This window comes from Chinchilla lanigera, unplaced genomic scaffold (assembly GCF_000276665.1).
Source record: "Chinchilla lanigera isolate Chin_1 unplaced genomic scaffold, ChiLan1.0 scaffold00004, whole genome shotgun sequence".
NCBI classification, from domain to species: Eukaryota; Metazoa; Chordata; class Mammalia; order Rodentia; family Chinchillidae; genus Chinchilla; species Chinchilla lanigera.
Window position 1 is genome coordinate 37,523,775 of NW_004955405.1, and position 24,681 is coordinate 37,548,455.

The 24,681-nt window shown below is 45.0% G+C and overlaps 1 protein-coding gene across 8 annotated transcripts in view; it reads right to left on the reverse strand.

The window, feature by feature from the left end:
• Igf1 (insulin-like growth factor 1 (somatomedin C)) overlaps positions 1-24,681 on the reverse strand; it is a 76,323-nt gene that overhangs the window by 17,945 nt on the left and 33,697 nt on the right. For all 8 annotated transcript variants that reach the window (XM_005374571.2, XM_013518808.1, XM_013518816.1 and 5 more), the window contains one exon: positions 4,428-4,609. In XM_005374571.2, the coding sequence (XP_005374628.1) occupies positions 4,428-4,609 (182 nt within the window). The remainder of the gene's footprint in view (positions 1-4,427; positions 4,610-24,681) is intronic.

Genomic DNA, 24,681 nt, shown 5'->3' on the forward strand with positions numbered 1-24,681 from the left:
TCTTTTCTATTTCACTCTGTACTTACTATCATACGTGGGATGAGAGAAAGTATTTTCCCCAATAGTACAACTTATTTACATGGCCTGCCTTTCTACCAGTTTCATCTGCATGTATTACTCATTTGTCCATCCATCCACCCCCCCATCCATCCATCTAGCCATGCACCCATCCATCCATCCATACCCCCCTATCCATCAATCCATCCATCCACTTATCCATCCATCCAACATCCATCCATCCCCCAACCCATCCAGTATTACATGCTATGTATCACCAGTCCTTTAGTATTGATATTAAAAAGGAGCTGGAAAGACAACTGTTGATTCTTTCTATTTTCTTAGTACCTACTGTATGGTAATCACATGCATACAATCAAAAGAATTGCTTGAGAATGGATAAAATCCATTCCAAAAGGAAACATTTTAATGCATACTCTGGGGCTATGGGAACTTTCTTTTACTAGAAAATTCTATTGTTTTTTAAAAGTTCTTCCTGAATAAAGTTTGTGACTGGGTATATCTATGGTTTACCTAAACCTTCCACAGCACATAAACTCTGACTTCTTCTGCTGTGGTCCACTGGACAGCCATCTGTATTTATGGACTTTTCTTTTTTTTTTTGTTTTTTTTGGTTTTTCTCCGGTACCGGGAACCGAACTCACGACCTTGCACTTGCCAGGCAGGCGCTTTTGCCGCTGAGCTAAGTCCCCAGCCCCTGGACTTTTCTAATAGGCAGTGCATTGGCTTGTGCCTGAGGCCAGCCCAAAGTGTGCTGTCTTAGCAAGAGAACTCAGCATTTCCTGAATAGGGGGACCGATCAGGTGGCTCAGGCACTAACCTGGCTTTCATCTGGTCCCTTAAACCAGGGTCTACTTCGCCACTGTAGCAGTTGTGGCTTAGCCCCCATCTGTAGCTTTGACGTGCTTCTGATCGGATCTTTTCTTCATGGATTGCACCTTGGCCATCTTTGTTATATTGAAGGGATCCCCAGTTTCAGTGAGCCATGCAGGGAAGGGATCCTGGTGCAGAAAGCATGGCAAGGACACAAGGACCAGGCAGGAAGGACATTTCCTTCTTTCTATCCTGACTTATTTAAAGTAAGCTACTTGGATGTGAAATTTCCCTTATGAGTTTTAATCGTTTTTCTATCCACCAAAGTCATCATTTGCTTTGATGGTGAGCTTCTGTCTTGTAGTGTCTCTTAGCAGATAAGATTCCCAATTTGATGTCGAGACTTTTTGCTTTTTCTCGGTGAAGACATTGCTTCTGCTGGTGAAGTCAAGGGAAGTGAAGGAGATCTCTACGATCTGCCTCCGTGAGGCTACATAGCCACTGTCTGTCCTTAGGGTTTTGTGGCATTCCTTCTGGTGGGAACAGATTAAGTGAGTGGCAGGGTTCATGAGTCCATTTCCACCTCCTCTTTTCCTTTTGAAATTCTTTCTTAGTCGACTCTCTTTTGTTATGTGTTGTTTGTCTGCTGGTCCAAAGGAAAGAACCCAAGCTGGTCCTTACCCACTTGTGGACCTCAGGGTCTGGTCTTGTAAGTGAAGGGATGGAGTCAAGTAACTTCTGAGGCCTCTTCCAGTTCTACTGTAACACAGTCCTGGTGTGAATCACCAAGAGAAACTCACAGGATTTCAGCTTTAAATGTCTAGATTTGTATGTGTGCTGTGTGCAGGGGATTGGTGAGAGACGAGGGGAGAGACAGAGCTCTCTAGCATAGGCAATCACAGTGCAGTAGTTGGATGTCTGAGGTCTTCATTGTGAGATGAGTTGTGTCCTCCTTCTTCACCCAAATTCATACACTGAAGTGTCATGCCCCAGGATGTCAAAATACCACTGCATCTGGATATAGGGTCTTTATAGAAATGACTCAGTTAAAATGAGGTCCCTAGGGTAGACCCGACTCCAGTCTGGCTGGTGTCCTAGACAAAGAAGATATTTACAAAGACACAAGGGAAGACAGTGTAGGCCCGAAGGACGCCATCTGTTAAGTCAAGGAGAGGAGCATCCCGGAGACAGATCCTTCTCAGTGGTCTTTGGGAGAACTGCCACCCAAGTGTGGACTCACAGTCTGTGTGAGGAAAGAAAAGACCTGTAGTGTAAGCCACTCAGCCCGTGGTCCTTTGTTATGGTCACCTTCACAGACTAATACAACTTTTGTATCTGACTCCAAAGTGAAAAAACAAAGTTCAGTAACCACCCAAAGGTCACCTCACAGGCTTTTAGGTAAATACCGGATGCTCTTTGGCCTAAACCCTGGACTTGACTAAAAAATGCAGACTCCAATGGCATTGCAGGAAGAAAATCTGGGAACCTCTATGACACAATTCAGTCTTGCTGATAATTTGGGGCTAATATTTAACTCTGAACATATATTGACATGGGCAATTTTTCTACAGGATGGCTGCACAAAATTCAAAAATGCATGTCAGAGCCTTGGTTTTGATTTGAGTTCTTTTATTTTATTTTTGGCAAGGGAGAGGGTGAGTCTTGCTTGCCTCTTTTGTAATTATTTTTTCCCTTTTTCCATTCCTGCCCCTGTCTTTGTACTCTCTCGGGCACTACCTCCCCACTTTCTCCATTTTTCTTGGGCACCTTCTGTAGCCGGTTACTTCTGTGTCCACCGGGTGTATTATCTAGCTCCGCCGGGGCTGCTTCATCTGCCCTGGAGCATTTTCCGCTTGTCAGCATCGCTGTGTGTTCCTTTCTCATCCCTTCTCTGCCCAGTCCTCTCCTCCAGTTTTCTTCGTTTGCCTCAGGGGACAGTTTCTAGCTCCAGTCTCTCCTCTCTGCTCTTCTTCTCTCTGATCTGCTTCCCTGCTGGGGGCGCCTGTGGCCCCCCTCTCCTTCTTCTCTGAGACTCTGTTTCCTTGTTGGTGGGTCGGGGCTCATACGACAAACATCACAGAAACAATTGCATTGAGAACGTTGGTGTCCCCAAACACAGCCTTCGGGTCATCCCAGAATGCAGGGCTCCGGAGGAAGCAGGAAGTAGCCCCAGCACTGGAGAAGCACCTACGCCTCAGCCACAAGATCGCATCCCAGAATCTGGGGACTCATCTTTACACCCACTTCCTTTCCAGTTAGAACTCGGAACGCGCTGGGCCCCCGGGAGAGGGCACCTTCTAGCACCTCTTGCCTCATTCACCTGTGAGCTGCTTTTGGGGCCCTTGCTCCCTGCCTACAGCAGTGTCGGCTTCTGTGCTCTCTGCACACCAGGACCTTGTGTCCCTGGGGCGGTCCCCGGGTGGGGTGACCTCTTTACTGAGCCACCATGGTCTTCGGCTGTGGTTTAGGACAAGGACGCAGCAAAGATGTCACTGTGATCTTCTCGGGCTTTCTGGACAATAGCAATTTCAGTTTAAATGACGAAAAGCTACATGCTGACTTTTTAAAATTTTCACCAGTGTCCTTGGAGACCCCAAAGAGATCTCTTTCTTTGCTTTCTCATTTTCCTCACTTCCGCTTTTCCTTCCTCCCTCCTCTCTGGTTCTCATCAATTCTAAAATTTTACTAAGACACCATGCTCATCTGTTCATTCGCCAATTCAGTGAAAGTCTCAGCAATCACAAAAGTGCCTCGAGGGCTCCATGCCCTTCTGCCCGCATGGAGGGCACCTGTAGCCCTTGCTTACCACCTAATTCTTATGGAAAATGTATCTACAGACCTCGATCTTTAGCAGTTTCTAGGAATTATTATAACCAAATAGAAATGTCTATTTTTAATGCTTTTTCTGTAATGAATTTCAAAGAGTTGCGATGAAAGTGTTTTCCTCTTTGCTCCGCTGCACAATCTAGGGCTGAGAGTGCTAGTATTCATTCTAATTATGACGGATGTCAGCAGCGGTCCCACAGCTAGTTTGTGCGGGCACGAGGAAAGCATCTTGAAGTACGTGCATTCATTTACTTAGCTTGGAGAACAATCTGCTGTGGTAGATATTACTATTATGCCAATTTTACTGATGCAGTGACGGCTTGGATAAGTTATGTTATTTGCCAAGAGGCTTCAGCAGGGACTGCAGTTGAGTCTGAAACCAAAGCCCCTATTAGTTAATGTTTGTGAGGCGTCCTGCAGCGACCAGATCAGCCAGGGCAATGGAGGGAGTCTTTGCATACTCAGTGGCTGAAAGGATGGATGGGTGGGTGGGGGTGGGTGGGTGGGTGGGTGGATATGCAGATGGATGCATGGATGGATGCATGGATGGATGCGTGGGCTGGTAGGTGGGTGGATGGATGGGTGGGTGGGTGAATGGATGGGTGGATGGATGGATGTGTGGGTGAATGGATGGATGGATGGATGGATCCTGTCCTATTGGTGGGAAGGGAGATCTTTAGACCTGTCTGCCAGGAGAGTGTGGAGCAGCATTTGCACTCGGCCATCCACACACAAAGGATAGCCTGCCGGCTGGAACCCACTGGGCTTACCTTCTGCGTCTTGGGCATGTCAGTGTGGCGCTGGGCGCGGACGGAGCGGGCCGACTTGGAGGGCTTGAGGGGCGCGCAGTACATCTCCAGCCTCCGCAGGTCGCAGCTCCGGAAGCAGCACTCGTCCACGATGCCCGTCTGCGGCGCCCTCCGACTGCTGGAGCCGTACCCTGTGGGCTTGTCTGCAAATCAAACGCAGAATGGCCTGGCGTTAGGGTGCATCGTGGGGTCCTCACCATCTGTCATCCTGCCGCGATGCCCCGCCACTCACCCACGGTCCGCACACCCACTCCGTACACATCCGCGGGCAGCCTGCTCTCTGTCCCCCCCAGGTTCTCAGCAACCAGCAGTCGGGCACTGTTAATGCCCAGTCTTAGCCTTTTAAAGAATATCCTGGCTTCGTTGGGGGCCAGCAAGAGTACTCATTGAAAGGAAAGAATCCATTCAATTTCCTTCATCTTATTTATTTATTTAAAAATGGAAGGATAATAATTATGCCTATTTACAGGGCTCACTGTGCTGTCTTGGCAGATGTGTATGTTAGTGGTTGTCTCACTATATTTAGGTCGTTCATCATCTCACACCTTTGGAAAGAGCACTATTTTCTGTGAATGGTGCTGGGAGAACTTGGGGTCCTTAATCTTTTTTGCAAACATGCATAGTTGTTATATGCAGGACAGCTCAGTTTGCTTTCTTCCTTGCTTCCTCTGTAAAATCAGACTGAAGAGGAAAGAGGTTTAAAGTCTGAAAGGGCTCCACATTTTACCAGTGGGAAAACAGGCTGACAGAGGGGAACGACTTGCTTGAGGTATTTCATACAGTTAGTGGTGAGGTCAGATTTGAACTCAAATCTACTTCCTGTGAAGCCTGAGAGACCTGTTGTATGACTGTACACAAGTTTCTTAAGTTCCCTGGGGCTCAGTTTACCCATTTGTATAGTGGGGTTAATAATACTTTGCTCATCAGAATTGAAGATAAAGTGAAATAATGTCTGAAGAGTGCCTAGCACAATACTCAGCACATAGTAGGTCCCTAATAAATATTGATTTGCTTCCTCTGAGAACTCTTTCTGGGGTCTCACAGGGTCTGTGAAGAAACTGTGTTAGTACTGCCCGCATGCAAAAGATTTGGAACTTAGGGCAGATAGCAGCACCATCAGAATAGGACCCCCCCATCACCCTAGAGAGACCAGAATAAACATTTCTATATTCTTGTAGAATAAGAAATAAACTAAATGTCCACCCTTCATGTGATTCTGATTGCCCAGCGAGAACAACACCATGATCAAATTCCTTTTGATATTTGCACATCCACTGAACCTCTGTACTTGGCAAGTAGCTTTGGTTTAGTTTTATTCTGTTTTGGTTAGGGCACAGTTTTCCTGCTTTTAGAATTAAAAGCAACCAAGGAATAAGCTTACATGGAATTTACTTTGTACCTGAATTATTTGTAAGCTGGTTGTCACAGTGGATCTTTTTGTTAAGTCAAATACTGCCAGTATACCAGTTTATCTAACAGACCAACAGTGAGGCTGCTCTGACTCAAGAGATGATAAGGAGATGGGACCCTGGTCTTTCCTCATCTCCCACACCTCTTTCAGGAATTGAGATTCCCAGGTTTTCTCCACTGATTTCCAGGATCCATGGAAGAAAACTTCCGAACCACTGACCCCAAGAATCTAATCACTATGGAGATCAGTATGGCGATTCCTCAGAAAACTACAAATTCCATTTGACCCAGCTATTCCCCTTCTAGGTGTCTTCCTGAAAGAGTTAAAGAAATCGTATTACAGTGATCCATGAATATCCACATAGAGCAGCACAATTCATAATAAGTAGCTAAATCTTATAACCAGCCTCTAGATCCACCGGCAGATGAGTGGATATAAGATAATGTGGTATTTACACACACTGGAGCCCTACTCTGCCATAAAGGTAAACCTGGGTCATGTGTAGGAAAGTGGATGCACCTTGAGACCATGACGTTAGGTGAAATAAACAAGACACCTGGCTTTAAAAATCACATGGTTTCTCTTACATGAGAAAATCAAATATGAGCAAAGAGCAAAACAAAATATAGATAATAGGAAGTAGAGAGATCTTTCTCGAGTGGGAAGGGGATCAAGGGGTGGGTGAAGGGAGGGGGAGAGAAGGGAATGGGATAGGAAGAATTAAGATGTGATGTGTACAGGCAACAGCTCCACACAGGGCATGTAATCATTGTGTACCGCAAGCAGGGACCAGTGCAAAACTCCAATAAGCGATCTAGCATATACTCCATCTTAATTCTTGACCCAAGAAAGTATTACATTAAAAAAAAAAAAACCTCTTAGGTTTGCATAACAATGATCCCATGCTTAAGGATGGGGATTTGAAAGTCAAAACCCTTGCACTTCCTTACTGGGGGAGATCAGGCCGGATGGACACGGCCTGCTACCTCGCTGCTGGAAGGGCCAACTGCCCATGGCATCCACTGAGATTGCAAATGCTTTCCTGATGCTTGGTACAGGAGCCTGGTGGCTGCTTCCCCCGTAATGCAGGTTTATTGTCATCCTGGGGGCAGCTAGTGGTAGTATCTTGGTGAGGGTTCATTTGTGGTCTCTGGGCAGGATCTGCTGTGCTCTTTCGCAGCAGGCTCTGGGGCTCCTCCTGGTCATGGGGCTTGGGAGGGACCCGGCAGCTGGCCCCAGCTGAGCCTCAGCAGCGCTCTCTCCCGCTAGGGGAGGAAGGACTGGTGAAGAAGTGGACTCCTTGGCCAGGCCCTGGCAAGCCGAGATTCCAGGTCCCCTGAGCAATGTAAACAGTGGGTTTTTTTTGTTTTGTTTTTATAATCTTTTCCTGGGACTATAAATTAGAGGAGAGACACAAATGGGCTTGCATAGTTCTTTGTAACCCATGAAGGACTTCCGCATACGTTTTACTAAGTGGCTAGCTGGTCAAGAGCAGTGATCCACTTGACTTTTTCTCTTGGGATAGGGAGAAAGGAGTAGGTGACTCCGTGATTTTTGTGGCAACTGTCCCTGTGTCCCCTACGGGCTCCTCTTTGCTGAGACTGGGCTTCTTAATGGGCTGTAATTGGGATTTGTTTTGTGATTGTGGAAGAGGAATTTGATACTTGGAGATGGGGTGGAGGAGTGCATCCAGAAACTTTCAAACTTGGCCGACTCAGAAACAATGGATTTCAAAACTCAGGCATTTGGGTTGAAAATCTAGTGGGATAGGTTTTGAGATTCTAGGACCTGGTTAGCGTGTCCATTTTAGATGTCTCTAACTTAATTCTGCTTGTGTGATCCCTGTCTGCTCCAGAAGGAAGACGCCAACCCTCATCCTCAGATAACACTGAGTGTTTCTCTCTTTTTATGTATCTCGTATTCCTTTCTTGGAACTATCAACAGCCGGACACTCACCATGGGCTGATTTCCTCTTGTAAAACAGTGATGATCATCACAGTGGGAAAGGACAGCATACACTCCACCCTGCCTTTGGACTTTTGTCTCTCTTAAAGAGCTCAGGGCTTGACAGTTCAGTCTATAAAGTAGCTGTGCTTTTTTTTTTTTTTTTTTTGTCCATAGACTCATGAATTTTGAAACAATTTAGGACTTTTCTATACTTTTCCATAGACAGCATTGTTCTTATGCCCATATCTGTTTTTTAAACTTTTATTAAAGTGAGAGCATAGTTGGATTTTCCCATAAAGATAACTACCAGTTATCTCTAACTACCACAATCCCAGGGAGATGTTTTTCATTGTCTATTCATAATGCCTACAATGGACTCACTGTATTCTAGTCAGAATATATGAATATAAGAAGCATTTACCTATTGCCTTTTAAAATTTACTTCAACCTTTGAAGGGTCCTATAAGCTTGATTTTTGGTTCTACATGAAGATATTCAATTAAAAAAAGTCTCATTTTTTCACCTTTTGGGAGGCCACAGTTGTGGGTCAAAATTCTGTCATTATCTTAAAATGCCTCATATTTCTTCTTTTTCCAGTACCCTAGAGAAATTTGTTATTTGCTGTTATTTAGAGATAAAGGTGTTTGCTCTATGGGTTAAAACAGGACGCCTGACCCAATGTATTTTACTTTATTAGAACAGCAATGCAACAATTTAGCAGTATAAATTTTGAGAAAAATAGTATAGTGACCACAAATTACAGCTAACTTTAGTCACCTTGACTTCTATAATATTTAAGTGAGACAGACTAATTATTCCATCCTTAACTTTAAAAACTCCTCATGCTGTAACTCTGCTCTGGTGGGTAGAATCAGAATTGGTAGATGAACGGAAGAAATGAGGGCTTACTGTAACTATTTTAATTCTGTTATCAGGAAGAGGAAACACCGAACAATTTGAACTTGAAAATGTTAAAAGAGGGACATACTTCTTTGAAAAGTGTTGCACTCCCGTCTGCAGGGACCCATCAAATAAAGGCTATATGAACCTGTCAGAGTCCTTGGAGCAGATTCCTGTGTCGAACACAGTAGATAACTACCATGGTCTCCTCCTTTCTGAAATGTTTATAAAGAGGTGGAGGAAAAAGTCGACATAGGCTAGCTATTCAGTAGGGCTGGAAGCCGCTTACATCGTCTCCAGGAAAGAGGTTGAAATATTTCCAAATTTAGCAGATGAAAACTTGTTTTCTACTTATTCTTTGAGTTTCCCAAGATGCTTGAACATCTTTTACTGTTCTTCCTCGATGCAGCAGCAAAGCACAGGGGAGTGGGACGGTCCCTCTCCAGTGGGACTCAGCCCACAGTTCCGTTGTGCCGGCTTTGTGGAGTGTCTGTAGACTCACCTGGCATGAACAGGCATGCATAGCATTCCACTGATTTTTTTCTTGGTGACAGTCTTAACACTGAAAATGTATATTTTGGTATAGTTACTTTGTCAGTAGTTTTGCTTCAGAGGTTTCCTAGCATGTAGACCGAAGATTGGCCACTGCCTAACCTAGACTTTGACTCCTCTAGGAGTAGACATAATGTTTAGTCACAGTGCCCTACTGCATCTTGAAAGTTGGCCAAAAGACAGGATTCCAATGGTTAAACAGCTGGCTTCTATAATAACAGCACTTCCCTTTAAATAATGCATGGTCAGGGGAGTAATTCAATAATCTTCAGGGCAAACTTGCTAGTTACAAGGGTTTGGGGCAGAACTGTGGCATCATCAAAACCACACTGATTAGCTGAGTCTCACATTTTGTCATGGAGGCAAGCAAGTTGCTCTCTTCCATCACTGAGGGGAAATGTGTGATGCTGAGATTTAACTGGGGTCATTGTTCCTAGAGAAGAGAGTTCTGGTCATTCACCACTGGTAAAACTACCTCTGCTGGTGCCTGTCTAAGCTTGGGTTTATTATTTGTTTATGGAAATGCATTTGGGACACTGTCTTCCACTGTGGTTTCCTTTAAGACTTCCCGCCTTGCATACTGAGAAAACTTTGCTTTAACTATTTTAATTCCATCATCAGAAAGAGGAAACACTGAAGAATCAGTATCTAATACTGAAAAATGCAAACATTTCCCAAATAGCGATACGTCTAGTTTTGAAGGCCTATACTTGTTACTCTTTGGATTCCATGGAATAAAATTTTTCTCTAGAAATTTGCTAACAGGAGAGTTTCCATAGTCAATCATGTTTTTGAAAGCAGAATAAAAGACAATTCAAGTTGGGTTTGCAGGCTATTTCTAGAAAATTCTCAATTATATATCTGATAGCAAACATGAATAAAATTGTTAACTGATAATTTCATGTAACTTTGAGGAACCAAGGATTGACTGACTGCCAAATGGAAGATCACAGTTAAGATCGGTAGATGCCAGAACATTTGCTGTCTTCCATCAATGACTTATTTGAGACCTCCAGACACACTGACAATTTAGACTAACTTGGAATGGTTGGTATCTTAGGGACAGACTGTGTTGCAGGACTCCTTACCTTATAAAAAGTCATTCAACTGACAATTCTGTGTGGGTTACTAGTAAGAAAGCTGTGTACTATGGCAGTAAGTTTGGGATTTTCCTTATTTATTTATTTATTTATTTTTGTGGTTCTGGGTGCTAAGCCTAGGTCCTAGTGCTGGCTAAGCATATGCTGTACTGCTGATCTACATTCCCAGTCCTGAAGTTTAGCATTTTAATTTTCATCTGTGGAAAAGGAAGTCATAGTCCAATCTTTCCTATACTTGCTGGGTTTACATGGAGAACCAGACTTCTAATATCAGAAACATTATGATGGAACAGTTATTCAGACTCAATATACAATAGACTGAATGGCTGATATTGCCTACATTCATAGGACTTATATTTAATTTAAAACTTTTGAGAGTCAATATTTTCTTTAAAAAATTTTTAAAAATAGAAGTCACACAAGGTTGATTTGAAGCAACCTTGAAATATATATGGCTGTGCTTAGTAAAGATAAGGAAAGAAACTTTGACTATGGGTCACTTCATTGTGTATTTAGAGTAACATGGATTCATACACATATAGACACAAACACATGTCAGGGATTGAAGTGAGTTTTTGTCAGTATCAAAGCTGATCTCAAACATCTTGAATTTAGGATTGTTTTTTGAAGAAGTGATACACATGTCATATAGATATATGATGTGGATATATATATATATATACATACATATATGTTGAAGAATATCTATTTATCTATCTATCTATCTATCTATCTATCTATCTATCTCCTTCTACTTTGCTAGTGAACCCTTTATATTTCTGCTTTTGTATGGAAGGATCTTTCCAAGTAAGATCGACCTTTGGCATCTGTAAAATTGAACACTGAGAAAATGTTCCATTCTATGAACTGTGTGTCATAAACTTTTCTTGAAAACCTATCAAATTCAGGCATCGATTTCACTTCTGGCCATGTTAATTTTTAATTGGCAGTGTTTGCTGCCCTCACTACTTCCCAATTGGACAGGGTCTACTTTTCTAGGAATCATGACCCTACATGACCAGCCACCACCCCTGCCACTCAGCAACTCTTCCTTAGCTACCAAATCCCTCACCCCAAAGACCAAAGTCTTCCTGTTACCCAATCTGTAAATGTTGTGTTTCTGGGTCCAAGAGGAACAAAGCAGTGCACTCAGTGGCTGCCTCTTTTTTGAGAGCCTTTCTTCTTTTGGGAGTCCAGCTCAAGGGCAGGTGTGGAAAGGATGCTACTGCTCAGCTGGCCTTGGATTCCAAGGCTGGGAAGCTAAAGCACCATGCCTGGGAGCAAGAGCAACTGGAGATTCAAAGCAGAAACATCACTGTTTTAGGGCTCTTTGGAGACATGGGCCGACAGAGTGGGAAGCAACGTGATGTATTACTTTAGCCCGACACAATGCCCTGGAGGAGGAGCGTCTTGCCAGGACAGCACAATTTACGAGCTTAGGGCTGATTCCAGGGCTGGAGGAGACAGAAGTAGCCAACAAAATTATACTTTGGCGAGAGAAATGCTTTGCTGCACAGAAATGTTGTCCTAAGAGAATGGTTTGGTTTATCAGAGTCTAAGGTGAAAGCTAATCAAATGCCAAGAGATCATTTTTATATCTGAATTATTGCCGTGGGTCCTGCTATATAAATTAGCTACCATTTGCTAGTGTATGTTGCTTCTCTTATTTAGAGTCTACTGTGGAGTTTGAGTAAGATCTCCCATGACGTCTGTCCCACCCGTGGTGGGACAAGATGTGGAGTGGTTTAAAGCACAGGGTTTGGAGTCAGGCAGGTCTAGATTCTGCCACATTTGCACTATGTGCCTTAGATTCGCCACAGTATGAACTTTTCTAAGACCCAGATGCTTACAATGTAAAATGAGCACAAGCAAAATACCTCCTGGAAGTCTTGTGAAGATTAGCTGAGAATGTATAGTGTGTTTCCTACGATGTCTAGCATCGTAGGAAATGCATGTTGGCTATTTGTATTATGAACTTGCTTTACCTCACAAACTAGCTGGGCAGGTAGCTTCCTAACTCTTAAAATACATTGTTTTCACTCCAAAGTTTGACTAAAACAGATGGCTTTTCTAGATAAAAGAGGACTGTTCTCCATTATAATAAATGAATAACCATGCCCTTGAGAGGATACTCCAACTTTATGGTGTATAGACTGCTTTGAGTAGCTTTAATCCAGATGCTCTCTGCGAATAGACCTTTCATTGATTTATTTTTATCTTTATGGGTACGTGTTTGCAGTACATAATGATTACATTGTGTTGGTACCTGCACATAACACATCATAATTATTATTTTTTGTTCCTCCCCTCCCCTTCTTCTCCATCTCTTGGTCTCTTTCCATTTGTGGAATATTTATCTCTGTTTTCTATGATCTATCTTTTATGTTGTTCTTTATTCATACTTCGGGTTTCTCATGTGAGAGAAACCATGGTATATTTGTTTCACTTAATGCTTTGGTCTCAAGGTGCAACTGTTTCCCTCCATATGACTCAAATTTATGAGAATGGATCCTTCAATCAAGTCTGGTAAGAAAATGCCAGAGGAGCCTATTTTGACACCTTGTCACCTCTGCTTTCTCCCAAATAACCCACCGGTTAACGTCACTGGTTCTTTCATGTTCGTACCCACCCGTCTCATTCTTAGTACTGCTGCAAGGTCTGAGGCGGGTGGCGGTAATCCACGGGTCCCTTTCAATCAGCGTGTGTATTTCTCTTCTCCCTCCACTTTAGGGCTGGGCTCTTTCTTTCTGCTTTTATTCTCTCTCCTTTCCTATCTGCTGTTGACGTTCTTTTTTCTCCGCCGGTGAGTGTAAGGCAGAAGCTCATGCCATGCAGGTTCACGGTAGGCTAGGGATTAGAGGTGAGTCCCCTTCCTCGAATGACTGAAAATTAGGGCTCCCTTTCCTGCCTACTCTGCTTTGGGAAAGAGCAATCAACGAGGACATGGTGTCACCAGGCTCACTCGATCCCTACTCCATCCTGGCCTCATGCCCGGGTGAGATGCAAACAGACAACACAAGGAAGAATAAGAAAGGGTGACTGAGGAGTCATATTTGTGAACCTCAATTATCTCCCTCTTGTTTTTTTCCTAGAGAAAGACTGTGACGAAAATTGGAAGCAAAGCCTGGCTCCAACCTGGCGATTGTAGCCATGCCACCCATGTTATCTCCTCTGCCCGCGTTGTTCCTGTTCGTGGACTCTTTCAGATGTGAGAATCGAGACCTGGCAGGCAAAACATAAGGCATTCATGCCCGCTCGGCCCCGCCCCGCTCTCCGGTGCCACAGAAAGGTGAATCAGCCAAAGGGGTATTAAAGCACATTCTCTTTATTTTTAGTTTCACTCCACAGCCTATCGCTTCTCTTTGCAACCTGGCATCTGCCCTGTGTTCTCAGCAGCCCGGCTCCCCATCAGCTTCCTCACTCAGGCCTCTGTGGTTTGCTCGGGCACCGCTGGACGTTTTCCCAGGGGCGGGTGTGACAGGGTCAGGATGGCAGGCGAAGGGCCGAGGGCTGCCAGGGAAGTCTGGCCTGGTGAGGGTGAGCGCAGGGAGGGCAGCACCAGGGAGTGAGCCCTTGGAAGGCAGCCTCGGGGTGGCAGAGACTGCGCTTGGCACCATGCAGAGGAGGAGGCTGCCAGAGCCAGCGACAGCCTGAACCCGGGGGAGAGAGGAAAGAAGGAGGAGGAGAAGGCTGGGTACATTACTGAGTCAAAAAGTCATTTTTATGACGTAAATAACCACTATTTACATGACGGAAACAAGCACCTGTGTGTGTTGAGTGCCAGTTGGGCTGTGTGTGATGCCCCTGTCATGCTGGTGTGTCAGCCATGTGGTACCCAGGTTGAAAGTTCTTGGGGAGCGTATCTACAGCACCTCAGCCAAGAGGGGACAGAAAGGCCAGAAAGAAGGTGATAGGGGATATTAGAAACAGTGTCCCAAGTCACCCAGCTTCTCTGAGACTCAGTTTTCTCAGCCAGACTACCCAAAGCACTGGATCCCATCAAACACCCTTCCTAAAATCATGACTGTAAGTGTTTTGGGGTGCTTACGCCACCCACTTTTTGACTCAGCAACGTATCCATATGACATGGCGATGTACGACAGAGGGGAGGGCGTGGACAGGAGAACCAGGAGTTTCCTCTTTGTTCAGCTTCGGCAAGATTTATAGGCTGACTTTAAGGAAAGTGGGGATCAGTACGGATTTGATGAGGAGAAATGAGGAAAAGGTCCAGTGTCGATGCTGACTTGAGTGAGGGGAGGAGAGAGGCCAATCTGCAGAGGCCAATCTGCAGGGCCCACAGAGCCAGCGCCTGGGGCTATAGCTGTGACCGGGGGAGGACAGGAAAGAGCCTTCAGAAAGTTATTCGTTGGAGTTCCAGCAGCAGACAGAACCAAGTTCCATTTGACAATCACGGTGCTAAGGGAAGAGGAACCGCTGCCGGGGCTCTAGGCACTTGCAAAAGAGATTTAGCATGTAGAGCATCTCTCAGAAATCCTTTCACCAATGCCTTTTACCATGTTTCCTTACAAAGTTCCTTTGTCGAAAGGTGAATTCAGTGACTCCGCCTGGAGAAGGTGGTAATGTTGACTACAATACAACAGCCCAGCGCCCAGCACAGGCCAGCGTTTTATCTCTCTTTCCTTGGTGCTGGACGTCCCCTTCCTTTCAGGTGAGCGGATGACGTGCCCAGCCACAACTGGGTGTCATCTCAGCTCTGATAAAATGAATGGGCTTCCAAAGAGGCCATCTATGTTGCTGGTACCCGACATGTGCCCGGAGAACAAAGTCAGATGATGAAGATTATAAGGGTAGTTTTCCCAATGCCCTCCCCTTCTTTGGAAAAATAAATTATTGCCGAAGTTACTAAAATTTAAAAATCGGTACAAGAAGTTCACAAGCAAGTTGTAGCAATGTTCATCAAAATACTAAGCAAATATGTATACTAAGACCAAGTGGTTCATTTGCAGTGCAATTATACATTATATTATTTATGAAAAATTTGCATCAAATCTAGACTACTCAGGCTATTATTTTATCTTTCTGTGGAATTTTGATCATATAACTTCTCTTTCTCCCTTAATATTTGATTGCCTAAGTATAACTAGGATATCTTAAGTGCTTTCCTCAAATTATTGCATTTTAGAGTTTCCTACATCTTTGGACATTATAGCAAACTCAAGGTCAGCTGAAGAGGTTTTATAGTAATTTTCAGGCAATCATTGAACCTGTGAGCTTTCAGCCACTGTGCTTATTCCAATCTGTCCCCCAATGTTATTTTCCTGAGTTGAAAAAATGAACTATGAATAAATGAGAGGAGAGAGAGAGAGAGAGAGAGAGAGAGAGAGAGAGAGAGAGAGAGAAATGACAGCCTGATCCCAAGATGAATCATGTTCTCATCTTCCTCTCACCTGGGACCAGCATCATGCATACATCCCCAACTTCATTAAATGCTTTTTAGCAAATATAACTTTCCACCAAGAGAAAGCTTGGATTCTCCTAATTATTGTACTAAAATCAGCACAGAAAAATTTTGGCTTGTCATATTGGCTGGAGAAATCACACACTTTTATTTGTGTTTTTTCCTTACACCCTCAAGCGCACTGTGAAAGGCCACTTTGCTCTACCCTGGGACCTGCTCTGAGGCAATGGGTCTTGGCCTTCTGGCTGGGCTCACTTCTGTGAATTTCCTTTCTGAGAAGTAGACACTGTTAGCCCAGAAGTCATTTTCCAAAGCATCACAAAATCTAACCTCAGTTGCAGAATTTGTTGGCCCCATGGTGAACAAGTAGGGCAGCCTGCATCCTCTTCTCCAGACTTGCAGCTGGTACCTGCTTCCTAGTGAGCCCACCCAGAGGGAGGAAGAAGGCTATGGAGCTCAGAGAGCCCACCCAGAGGGAGGAAGAAGACTATGGAGCTCACAGAGCCCATTCAGAGGGAGGGAGGAGGCTATGGAATCCATAGGGCTAACGGTGGATACAGTCTGTATAATCTCAAATGTCTGCAAGAACTGTAGACATGCACATATGTACCAACCTTGTGGGTGATGAGAAGAAATGGTTCTCAAGGCCTTGTAGCAGTTTCCAGGCACAGGGATGGGAGGAAAGAAGCTAGGCTTTTGACTCTGAGTAGTCGGAGTTCTGATAAAAGACAAGAGTGCTATACATCCCTCCAGTCCTGAACTACAAGGTCAAGCCATTTATTTATTTTTCAGTACTGGGAACTGAACCCAGGGCCTTCATGCTGAGCTATTGGCTACATCCTAGACTCTTCTTTTTTCTTTTTTTTTTTGAGATAGGATCTCTAAGTTGCACAGGCAGGGCTTGAAATCCTCCTGCCTCAGCCCCCAGAGTTTAGTGATAACAGGATGAAGGTGACTTTTAAAGAAAAAAATGACAGGAGGGGGAGTTGTTGTGATTCAGGAACATTTTACTCTACTTCTAAAGACTTGCTAACTTGTGTTTACTCTCCAGAAACTTCCTTGCTGTCCTCATCATTTCTGCTTCCTGTTCTAGAAGGTACTATGGCATAAAGGACACTTGTGAAGTCCTCATCTTTTCATGCCTTCTCATTGGGCTAGTGCTCCCACAGCCTACTGAGACTTGCTCTTGGCAGACATTTCCTGCAGTTAGACTAGGAACTGTCATAAACTCCTCACATTCTTCAGAACAGCTGTGCCTTCCTTTGCCACATCTTTTTTCCCCTGGTACTCAACAGGCCACAAATCACCCCGTACTTTCCTTTACAGGCCAAGAATGTCTTAACACTCTTCTGTCCAACCAGATCCCCCCACAGTCCTTGGCAGTGGCTCTCAGCTCCCCAGCCTTGCCCTGTCCGCTATCCAGGTTTGTCACTGGCGGCATCACCAGCTCTCTACCTGGCCTGCAAGTCTGCATTTCTTCAAGGGGCAGCGGGGCTATGCAGACCATGTTACCTGACTCTGAGCCTTGTTAAGATGCATATGTGATTTAAACAGAGTAGTGCAGACACCTCCAGGAAAGCAAGAACAATCCAGAAGGCTCAAATCTGGAGGAAACTGCTTAGCTCCTGAGAGAGAAGGCATTAGAGTGGGACGCAAAGACCTGACCAAGACGGACTTGGAAACTTTCCCAGTAACTCAAGGTTTTCTTTGACATTTAGAAAAGTCAGGGCCTCTGCAGTAATCCAACACCAGGCTTTTCTTCACTGAGTGCCTTTTACTCAACTACTACTGTTCATGTCTTCTTACGCTTCATGTCAGTGCTACTTTTCAGGTCTTACCGAATTACATCCTTGCAGCAGCTACATGGAGTAGACAGCACTAACATATCCATGTCACATATTTCAGTGCTGAGGCTTAGCAAGGGAAAACAATAACTGGACCAAAATCACACGTCTAGGAAGTTGCACTGCCAGGCCACCTGGAGTGGGGATGCCTTGAACGTGAGAGGATCCTCTGGAGATGAAAGACCCCCAGGTAGGTGCCATTACTGGGATGGTTGAAGGCATGTGGTGCTAACATCCACGAAAGACCCCAGCGAGGTCTTCTAAGTTGTCCCCCCAACCCCAGGGTTGGAGCACAGGTAGGAGACAGAGCGGCATTCCAAGAATTCTGGAGCATATCAGAGGGAGTGACAGGCACGGCTTTTGCCCTTGAGAGGAGATGCACTGCTGCAGTTTCAGACTGGCTGGAGACAGGATGCTGGCATTCCACGCCGTACACTGTGACCCTTTCCATTTCAGATAGGGCAGGCAGCCCTGTCAGGTGGCCAGCCCAGCTTGTTCCCAGCTCCCATGGGTTGTATGAAGTTAAACAACTTAGAGAGTAGAAACCAGAGATTTGACCCACAATCTTTTTTTCTTTTTCTTTTTCTTTTTTTTTTTTGTCTTTTTGAGACAGGGTCTCATTATGTAGTTCAGGCTGGCCTTGAACTCACTTTGTAGCCTAGGCTGATCTCAAACTCCCAACAATCCGCCTGCCTCAGCCTCCTGCTTGCTGGGATTACAGACTTAACCCACAATCTTGATACCCTAATAAATCATACTATTTTCATTTTTCTATTTTTTTCTTATTCTCATCCACAGGTGCATATCATTTTGACACAGCTACAATTACAGCTCAAACTTAATATGGTATCGTATTTCTTCCTCTTAACATCATATCACAAGCATTTCCCCTATTGCTACATAGCCTTCACACTCATAATTTCAAAACTGCAGAATATATTGCTAATTTACCATCATTTGCTTCTTTATTCATTTATCTATTGCTAAATATTTGGGCTATTTCCAGTATTATTTAAAGTAATGCAGCAGTAGATGTCTTTGTACAAATAACATTCTACTCATAGATCATGTATAAGAATAAAGTCTCAGGGAGAGAAATAGATAATATCAGACAGCCTATTTTGATGAAAGCCCATAATTTTGCTTAAGGACCAGAAAGAGTTTACACATCAGAGCCGAGAATTAGATCCAGGATTAGAAATGAGGTGGCCAAGGTGGAGTACAAACAAGAGTCTTACCTGCATCCCATGAAATAGAATAAATGAATCAATTCCTGTTTCTAATTACCAGTCCAATTCCCTCTAAAGGAAGCATGGCATGTAACCAAGACCTTGGGTTGGCGCTCATAGGTTTCTTAAGTAGAAGGAAAGTGAATTGGTGACAAGAGACCCTGTCTCAACTTTCAGAGTCACCAAGTACCTGGAAGGTTTCTTCTCAAGTTAGGGATCGAGGATCACCACTGTCAAGACAACACTACGTCCCTGTGGATGGACTGGACAGTTTGGACCCTAAATAATGCGCATGCACGTGCGTGCTTGTGCTCTGGTGATGTAACCCGAGCCCTTGCACATGCCACCCAAGTGCTCTGTCACTGAGCCACACTGCAGTCCACATCCTAAATAACTAAAGCTCTGCTCCTCTATGCCTTCTGAACTGAGGTCCCCTCCAGAGAACCTGACTCCTACTCAACCTGATGTCTTTCAGTCTTGGGGGACATAATATCCCCGTCAATCTGCATTCTCATTAAACCCAAAGTTTGGCCAGCTACGTTTGTCCTCCTTTCTCCCATTCTTCCTCTCCTCTTATTATCATCAGTCACAAATGTTCCTCAGGCACACCAGGTAAGCGCTCTACCTACTCTACTCTTTTCTCAGTTCTTGAGAAAAGAAGTCATAAAACAGACACATACGGCACAGACAGGTCAGTATCTCCTTGTGACCGTGGTTACCATCGTAGTCCTAATAGAAAAGGTAGCGCAGGGATGCTGAACTGCAGTGCAGTGACCATGGCTTACAGCAGGCTTTGATGTCTGTCTAGCAAGAGATGTCTTCTCTCCGCTCCAACTATGTCACCTCTGTTCATCTCCATGAGTTTATAGAATGATTACTCTGTGCGTCAACAACTTGTACCTGGCGAGCTAACAGTCTTTCTTTCCTGTTTTGTGAAAACCAGTCCATTTCCTCCACTTGGTTTTAAGCCTCTTGCAGGCAGACACTGCAGCCTCATGCTTCTAGGTCTAGAACACAGCTCTGGGCACACGGATACTCCTTAAATGCCCATTGACAGGTGGATCAGTGGTGTGGGTGCCTCAGCGGCCCACAAGAAAAAGCAGCATGCAAAGGAAATCCATGCATTGAAAAGAGGAAAGGTAACATCGAGGGCCGGGGTGGAGGGTGGGGAGCAGCTCAGTGGTGGGGCTCTTGCTTGGCATACCTCAGGCCCTGCGTTTGATCCTGAGCACCACAACGAACAAGCAAAAACCAAAATAGAAACAAAAACAGCAAAACACCTAGCACCAGGGATGGTGTCTGTGTTGCCCTCTCCTGTCTTGTGAAAGAGCGGTTATTTACCACTGTGGTGGGTTATTGGAGACAAGGCGGAGACAGCCTGGCACAGCACGTGGCACACAGCATGTACACCCAGGGCGCCATCTCATATTACCTTCTTCAGCATCACCACTTGGACTCGAGTGCCCAGCCTGATGGCCAGGTGGTGAGCACGCAGGCTCTGGAGCCCGTTGTCTTGAACTCACACTTGGGCTCCACCAATGTCCAGCTATGTGGTCTCGGTGGGTAAACTACTAAACTCTCAGGTCTCTTCTGCAAAGAGGCAAACACCTCCCAAGGCCCTGGCAATGAATGCGTGATGAACACTTACCAACAGAAGTACACGTTATTCCACAGACAGCCAGACCTTGGCCATCGTGGGCTTGCACTTGGGGCTTGGGACGCAGAAGAGGACAAAAGAGACAGTCCCTGCCCCCACCCCCACCCCGGGAAACTGCAGTTCCTAATGCACTTCAGCACTATCGATCCATATAGCCACGTCCCCAGCTAACTGCAAGAGTGGCTGGCAGGACAGTCGCTGTCCTGCACCCTCTGTCCTTCAACCATGTCAACAACCCTGTGAGGCAGGTGGAATAATTCCATGTATAGATGAGGAAGTGGAGTGCTTTGATGACTCAGGAATCAGGGAGCTCTTTGGATTTCGAGGGTATAAAGCTTTTCCATCCACAACTGTGTTCCCTGAGCCCCATGAAAGATGAATTTCAGGTTCATGGATCTATGGGCTTCCTGAAACAGCTGTGGCTCAAGAGGACCAGTATCTCACAGGCTGGGTGGCTACAAGACAATGCCACAGGCAACGAGTATCAGTGGTTTTCAAAACTGAGCCACAATGCATCACCTGAAGGGCTCAAAAGGATATGGATCAACAGGTCCCTTCCCTCAGAATTTCTTTCTCAGTGGGTCTAAGGTGGCACGGGACGAGGACTAGAGGGCCAGAAAGATGCAACGAGGCCTGAGAAAGGCCTCCCCTGCTTTGAAAATTCCAGAAAGTCTTCACCTCTCTTTTGATAATTGCCCAGTAAAGGTATCCATATGTTAGTCTGGTAGTAGAACCCGTTTTATTGCAAAACAGAGAGAAGAAAATCAGAGCCCTACAAAGAAAGAAAATGAATTAAAACAAGAAACACATGTTGACCTTTTTCCCTTTCCTGTGCTTTTTATTTTCACTGTCTGTGTCATTCTGAATTTCAGCTCGCACCTGAGGACACCCAGCCAGATCTCGGGGAAGGAAATTAGAGCCCTCACAAGTTCCCCAGCCAAATGGAAGGTAGAAACACAGTGCTGTCCTCTGATACTGAAAGCAGCCTTTCCTATGTACCAGGTTCAATTTATTTTTAAGTTTCTGAAGCTGTCAGGTAGCTTTTCAAGCCAATCTGCTCAATTGTGAAACAGCTCAGAGGACAGACTCTCTGAAAACCGCTTCTATGTCTTCAACCTCTGTAACCTGCTAGAGAAATGGAGAGAGACCAAGAAAGCAGGGTGGATTTTGAGCATACCTTCAGGATTCAAAACATCTTTTCACAGATCAATTAAAACTTGTGGCAAAGGAGAATGAAAAGGAAAAATCTACCACTGATGATTGCAGATAGAACCAAGGTGGCTATACAACTCAGAAAGGTGTTTACGGTGGGTTACAGAAAGGAAAAATTATAACATTATCTGTCAGTCAGACTATACATAATTATCAACATTTCTCAAAAGTGCTTTAGGATGAATCTCACTGAAGAAATAGGATTAATTAATCCAAGTGCTTCCATATAGAAGAGGCAGGAGGAGGGCAAGTGGTGCTCTAGTGAGTTTCCAGTCTTCTTAAGAGACTGTGTGAGGTTCTCAGAGCTTTAAATCAGACTGTGCCCTGCAGGCAGGAAATCCAAATTGGGTAGATGGGGGGGGGGGAGGCAGGGGCCCTGGTCCTCTCACTGGCTCCATAATTACAACTTTCCTTCAAGTCCCTGTTTCCATTTCCCTTTTAAGAAAAACTTGGGTTTTTAATGATTCACTTTCTAGTCACTTCCTTCCCTGGGTCATTTCAACACATGTCTTCTTCGTGGATCTATTTCTGGCAAAGATAAAAGGGAAGATGACCTAATTTGCTCACTAAGAAGCCAACTGAACATACCCAAGGTTGGCTGGGCCTTTGTGTTGAGGGGTCTCTCTCTCTCTTCCATGGCTGGTTCTCACATAGCAGCCATCTTAGGACTCTCTGAGGAGAACTTGCCACAGACAAGGAAATATGGATGAGCGACCTTTGGATAATGAACACTCCACTAAGATGAAGGAAGTCCTAAGAGCCGGTAAGACACTAAGTCTGGTTCCAAAGAATGTACAGGATGATTGACAACATGGACCAAAAGGTCAACATGATCCAAGAGCCCAAGCTTTAATGTAAACTGGAGAATGAGATAGGTCCACAGGTACAATTTAGTAGAGGACACCTGTGGGTCCTTTGTGTCATGGATAGTTGTGGATTTTCCTAGAAGATGGAAATTCAGACAACCAAAAGGTTTTCAAAAGGCCCCATGATCTGAGGAACTACAGAAGTACAGGCCCAGCCTCATAGAGAAACTGAGGCAATCAGAAGTCCCTGCCTTCCCTGTTGTTTTGTTTCTGCTGTGTCCTCAGCACTTTTTGAGAGGTCTCATGCAGACAGCTCAGCAAAAGCTGCATACATGATCCCACTTTGCAGTGTCTCCAAGCCCAATAGGGTATTCAAGATTGTGAGAAGGTCTACAGTGGAGAAATCTATTGGATGGCACCAAACTCCATACTTAATGAACCCCTGGGATCCTGTTTCCCAGGAATGTCTATGAAATGCCTGAAGAGCTAAGGCACTGGTGTTCTGAAGTGCCTTCCATTATCACTTCTTTGGGACTAAAGAGCTTGAAAGACTCTTTGGGGAATGTAAATAATTAACTGAGGAAAAATACATTATCAGCCATTACCATCCCAGTAGACGTTAGTCTGAGGCTGGGAGCGGAGGTTGTGAGGGAGGCTGGAATTCTGCGGAGGGGTGAGATCTTCAGGGTCTTCTCCTCAGGGAGGGCTTTGTGCCTGTGCTAATGTAAGCTCACCCTCGAGTTTATGACCCTGTCATTTCTTTCAAGAGCCTTATCAAGACTTGATGGGGTCCTATTCGGTGGTTCCCTGACATGTACTTGGTCTGCCCATTGGAATGCGATGTCCATGGAACCAAGAGCTTTTATTCCATGTGCACGGTTGTAGCCACCACGCTCATCATAGTTTTGCCTACAGGAAGTGCTTCGGGAATGCACTGTGAATGTACGCACACGTTAGTGGATGGGTAGAGAAACTGGTTTGCTCACCTCTGTATTCCCATCTCTGGTGCTCCCAAGATGTCCGCCCAACACACGAATGCAGAGGGGTGGTCTGCATTACTTTTTATGCCTAATCCATGCTTGTGGGTATTGCGAGAAGTAAGGGATTTTCAGGCCCGTTTAGGATTGTCGGGAATCAAGGTTCATCCCTCAGTTACAAGTAACAGAAAAGAATGTTTGTTTCAGATTGTAATGAATGAGTCAGGAAAAGATCTTGAAAATGTTGAAAGGTAGGATTAGAACGTACAGAGACCTTTAATGATTTAGAGAGGGGGAGTCATTAAAAACAGAAAGATGTTTGAAACAGGCAGAAATGGGCTCCATTTGGCAGAGACAAGAACTACAGTGACATAGCTTGGGCTCCGTGCGAGTGAGAAAGCACAAGACATTGTAACCCGAGGCGGGCGTACACGGGGAATTATGAAACGAAAGCCCGGAGAGTCATCTTTCCACAAAACTTGGCACTGCTGAGGTTTTAATTAGAGTAGGAACTCAGATTTCATCCTCCTATTTTAAGACTCATTTTGAAAGCGCTGGAAAGGTTCCAGCAAGGGGTAAAAACAAATGATTAACTGGGTGGGAAATGAAGTTAAGATGTAGCCCAAGAAAGAGAAGGCTTAGCGGTGACTTGATTACTGCTAGCAGGTAGGAGAAGGGTTCCAGTTACGCAGCAGGCTTCCTCGTCTCCCTCTAGGAATAGATGAGGCTCCAGCTCCTCTTGAAGTATTTCTACTTCAGTATTGGGATGAAGTTCTTGATCACAAAGGCAAACACGCTGACCCAGGGCACTGTGGGAAGCTGAGCAGCTCTTCCCTGGAGATCTCTAAAGTGGGATCACAACCATCTGCCTTGGAAGGCTCAGATAGAGGCAGGGGACCGGACCCAAGGACCTCCTGGCTTTCCTTCCATCTTTGACTCTGCGTTCAGAGTCATAGTCACCAAGCACACCCACTCCAGAGGAATCCTCCATTCCCGGCACAAGACAGACCCCACACTGTCAAGATCCGAGTGGCTTCCCCTGGGAGGAGCTCGATTGTTCTCTCCTGAACGGGAAGGAAACTGATAGTGTTGCTTCAGCTGCTTCCTTTCTCCAGCCCCCACAGAGAGAGGCCAGCGTTGTCCTGCTGGGCCTCCCTGAAT